Below are 3,931 nucleotides of genomic sequence, written 5' to 3'. Positions count from 1 at the left end.
TGGAGAAAGGCAGACCTGCAGACTGCATACAGTGTCGCTGAGATCACTTGTACAAAACAAGCGGTGGCTTCCCCGCTGTACATTCAGCTCTGCTTGCCCAAAGCCGGGCTAAATGTAGAAAACAACTACCCACCCGGCGCCCGGAACTGCATGTCCCGAGTGTCGGGAGATAATAATTCCACACCCCTGCTGCACCTCTACTCCCTGCTGCCCCGACGCCGGGCCTTGGTTGGCATTGTGGGAAATCCGGCCCTGGTCACTATACATCCATACACATGACCATAACTCTATGACTATTTTGACATGGCATGCGGCCTAAGAACTAGGAGCACACCAAAAAATCCTTTGAGGATCCAAACATTTTTTGGGTGTGCAGGTGACGTTTTGTTACATGATCTGCAGCCAGCGGCGCCATTCCGCAGTCATTCCGAGCACCCTTCACCAATAGCTGGGACATCCGGTAAGGAGTGCAACAAGCCTTCTCTATCCTTCTAAGAACTAGGAGCACACACGGTTATGCAGTCCTAGTTCTCACAGCAAAAGGGGCATTGTGGTGTCACGAAGGGGTTAATATATATTGAGATGTTGAATGTGTACTGTGACCAGATGTAAGGAGTATTGCATACCCTCTCCCTCTCCTTATACCTTCCCTGGTTTCTTCCCCTCTCAGTTCTCATCTCCTTTCATCCCATCTTGTTGACAATCATTTCTGTTTTTGTCATTTCAGACTCAGATATATATATGTATTTGATGGATAAAAGGCAGACTCAATGGGCCATGTAGCCCTTTTCTGCTGCGATTCACCTGTTGACCCATTGCCAGTGGTATCTCTAGACTTTTTACCGCCTGAGGCCGTGGCAGGGGTAAGGGGAGGGGGATGTGGTGGCGCAGGCTGCCCTCTGAGGCCCTCAGAGCCCAGGTCATAGCAACCTGGGGCGCTCTGGCCGGCGTCACGCCCAGCTCCTGGCAACCAGTGACATCAGTGGTTGCCAGGAGCTGGGGGAAGGCACCGTCCAGAGCATCCCAGGTTGCTAGGAAATGGGCTGGAGAAGTGTATGGCCCTTACACATCTCTCCACCTGGCTCTTAGCAATCTGTGACGATCTGGCTGGTTGTCCTGCCCAGCTCCTGGCAACCAGTGACATCACAGGTTGCCAGGGGCTGGGCAGGATGCCGGCCAGAGCGTCCTAGGTTGCTAAGAACTGCCTGAGCTGGAGAAGTGTATCTCTCCACCCTTACACATCTCTCCACCCGGCTCTTAGCAACCTGCCTGGCGTCACACCCAGCTCCTGACAACCAGTGACATCAGTGGTTGCCAGGAGCTGGGCAGGACACCGGCCAGAGCGTCCCAGGTTGCTAAGAGCTGGGTGGGGAGATGTTTTTGGCCTTTACCGGCTCTTAGCAACCTGGGACACTCCGGCTGGAAAGGGCCATGCCGCCCTGCCTGCTGCCCTCCCACATGACCCAAAGAGATGCCGCCTGAGGCAACAGCCACATGAAAGGGATGGCCCTGCCCATGGCTCACATACACATAAGACCAGAAAACAAGGATCACACGTTGGTAATAAATGTATAAAATTCCACTTGCCTGCTGTTGGCTTTGTTCTTCCAGGTTGAGTTTGACCTCCAAAGACTGGCGTGCTTCCAGAAAGGCTTTTCGGTGCTTGCGATCCGCCATGTAGTAGGACATGATGCCGACAGTGATTGTGCACAGGTAGATGGCTATATTGGACAGGACCTTAAGGAAAGAAGCCACAAAGGGGGCCGTGAGTTGTGTACAAGATTGATAACTGTTCAAAAACCAAAAGCAGGTAAAACCTAGATGGCTCCTTGGAGTCATGGCGGACATCACGGAGGTCTCACACTCTGACAACACTGAAATACTTCAAGCGCTATTATACGCACAAACGTTTCTCAATAATGAATCCAGATCAAACAAATATATATCACCCAGCACAGTATTGCGTTACATTTGTGCTCAAGCAATTACAATCAGAATGTTTCCAAACAGCTGCAACTGCCTCAGCGCCACTTCCCTGAACTTCCTGTCCAGTGCAAGATCACAAGGAAGAGAGCAGACTGCAACAGATCCATCTACTAGCTTGGAGAAAGGAGGAAGGAGGAGGGGGAGGTGGAGGAAGGAGGGGGAAGTCAGGGAGGAAGGAGGAGGGATAGCAAGGAGGAAAAAGCAGGAGGGAGAGCAGGGAGGAAGAAAGAGGGGGAACAGGGAAGAAGGAGAAGTGGGAGAGCAGGGAGGAAGGAGGTGGGGGAGCAGGGAGGAAGGAGGTGGGGGAGCAGGGAGGAAGGAGGTGGGAGAGCAGGGAGAAAGGAGGAGGGGGAGCAGGGAGAAAAGAGGAGGGGGAGCAGGGAGGAAGGAGGTGGGAGAGCAGGGAGGAAGGAGAGCAGGGAGAAAAGAGGAGGGGGAGCAGGGAGGAAGGAGGTGGGAGAGCAGGGAGGAAGGATGAGGGGGAGCAGGGAGGAAGGAGGTGGGAGAGCAGGGAGGAGGGGGAGCAGGGAGAAAAGGGGAGGGGGAGCAGGGAGGAAGAAAGAGGGGAACAGGGAGGAAGGAGCAGGGAAGAAGGAGAAGTCGGAGCAGGGAGGAAGGAGGAGGGGGAGCAGGGAGCCTTGCTGTGCCTGTGTTTGTGGAGACACACACAGCTTACTAGCACACACAAGGGTTGCTCCATGGGACCATGCAAGGGAAAGGAGCCAACCTAACACAGGGTATCAGGACCAGTGCTCAGAGGACCAGCTAAATCTGCAAGAAACTAAAACTTTTCAACATCAAGAATCGGCATCCATTGTCATTTCAAAAGTGTCACTTAGAATTTGTTTTAATATCTCAGATAGAGAGTGGGGGAAGGGGTCAGAACCCTCGCTAGGGTTTTATTGCTAAGAAGGAATTCCCACACTTACTGTCTTCAGTATAGCGTGGAACGGTTAGATCCTCTGCTTTTTTTTTTTTTTTTACTGCGTCCCCATTGGGGCCATTTCTCCTCACTTCCTGTCCCAGAGACTGCGGTTACAGGAAGTCAGTAAAAAATATGAAATAGATGAATAAACAATTACTAATTTCCCTGTGTAGCTGATACTTACATTAAATGTTACGTTTATATTATATATTGTTACATTCATGTTCTCTGCCTCTTGTGTGATAGTTCTCCACCAGCTGGGAGCCGGCGTTGTGTTTTTTAGGCTCTTGTTAAAAATGTGAACTCTTCCTCAAAATGATGTCACCTATTGTATACCAGTTGGGGGATACTGGGGGGGGGGGGACTCCCACATACACAAACAATCATTAATAACCAGATCTTCAGGTGCAGACCCACAGAAAATGCCTTATTATATTATTACTAATCAATATGATTCCATAAAATCGATACTTACCAATAACCATACCGAACATGGTCACATGTGTGTCATTAATCATCCTGTGCACATCAACATGTATCATCGTTATCCCGTATGAATATAATTGTGCACATCCAAATTTATGTTAGTCACATATACTCTCAATACCACAAATACTCTCAGGCGGGATAATCCTCTACGCGTTTCGTGGAATATAACGCTTCCTCAGGAGCATTTGCAATGATTACAGGTGGAGAGCGCACACTCTCCACCTGTAAGAGCGCACATTCATTCACAATCGTCCTGATAACAAGATCCCCGGATGGGTGACAAAAGGGCCAGTATAGGATTCCGCCAGGTGTCAGTAAAACATCTTCTCTGTGTAAATTGCATTTAGCGTCAACGTCATTATTAGGGATGCAGCGAAATTTCAGTTGATAGTACCAAAGTGCTGAGAATGCCGCTGAAAGTTCAGTGCATTCCCGGCCTCTCTCCTCCACCCTGGGCTCTGGTCTGTGTCCAGGGCCGGATTTACTCTCCCTGCCGCCCCAAGGCCAGGTTCTGCGATGCGCACCCTGCCC

At 50.5% G+C, this 3,931-nt stretch overlaps 1 protein-coding gene across 1 annotated transcript in view; it reads right to left on the bottom strand.

Moving 5' to 3' along the window:
- ADCY3 (adenylate cyclase 3) overlaps nucleotides 1–3,931 on the bottom strand; it is a 115,007-nt gene that overhangs the window by 72,888 nt on the left and 38,188 nt on the right. Inside the window, exon 4 of the mRNA XM_018566830.1 lies at nucleotides 1,588–1,737. Within this exon, the coding sequence (XP_018422332.1) occupies nucleotides 1,588–1,737 (150 nt within the window). The remainder of the gene's footprint in view (nucleotides 1–1,587; nucleotides 1,738–3,931) is intronic.

Source organism: Nanorana parkeri, unplaced genomic scaffold (assembly GCF_000935625.1).
Source record: "Nanorana parkeri isolate BGI_ZX_2015 unplaced genomic scaffold, ASM93562v1 scaffold980, whole genome shotgun sequence".
Lineage (NCBI taxonomy): Eukaryota > Metazoa > Chordata > Amphibia > Anura > Dicroglossidae > Nanorana > Nanorana parkeri.
Note: the sequence above shows the minus strand (reverse complement) of the source record. Positions and strands in the feature narration are given on the sequence as shown.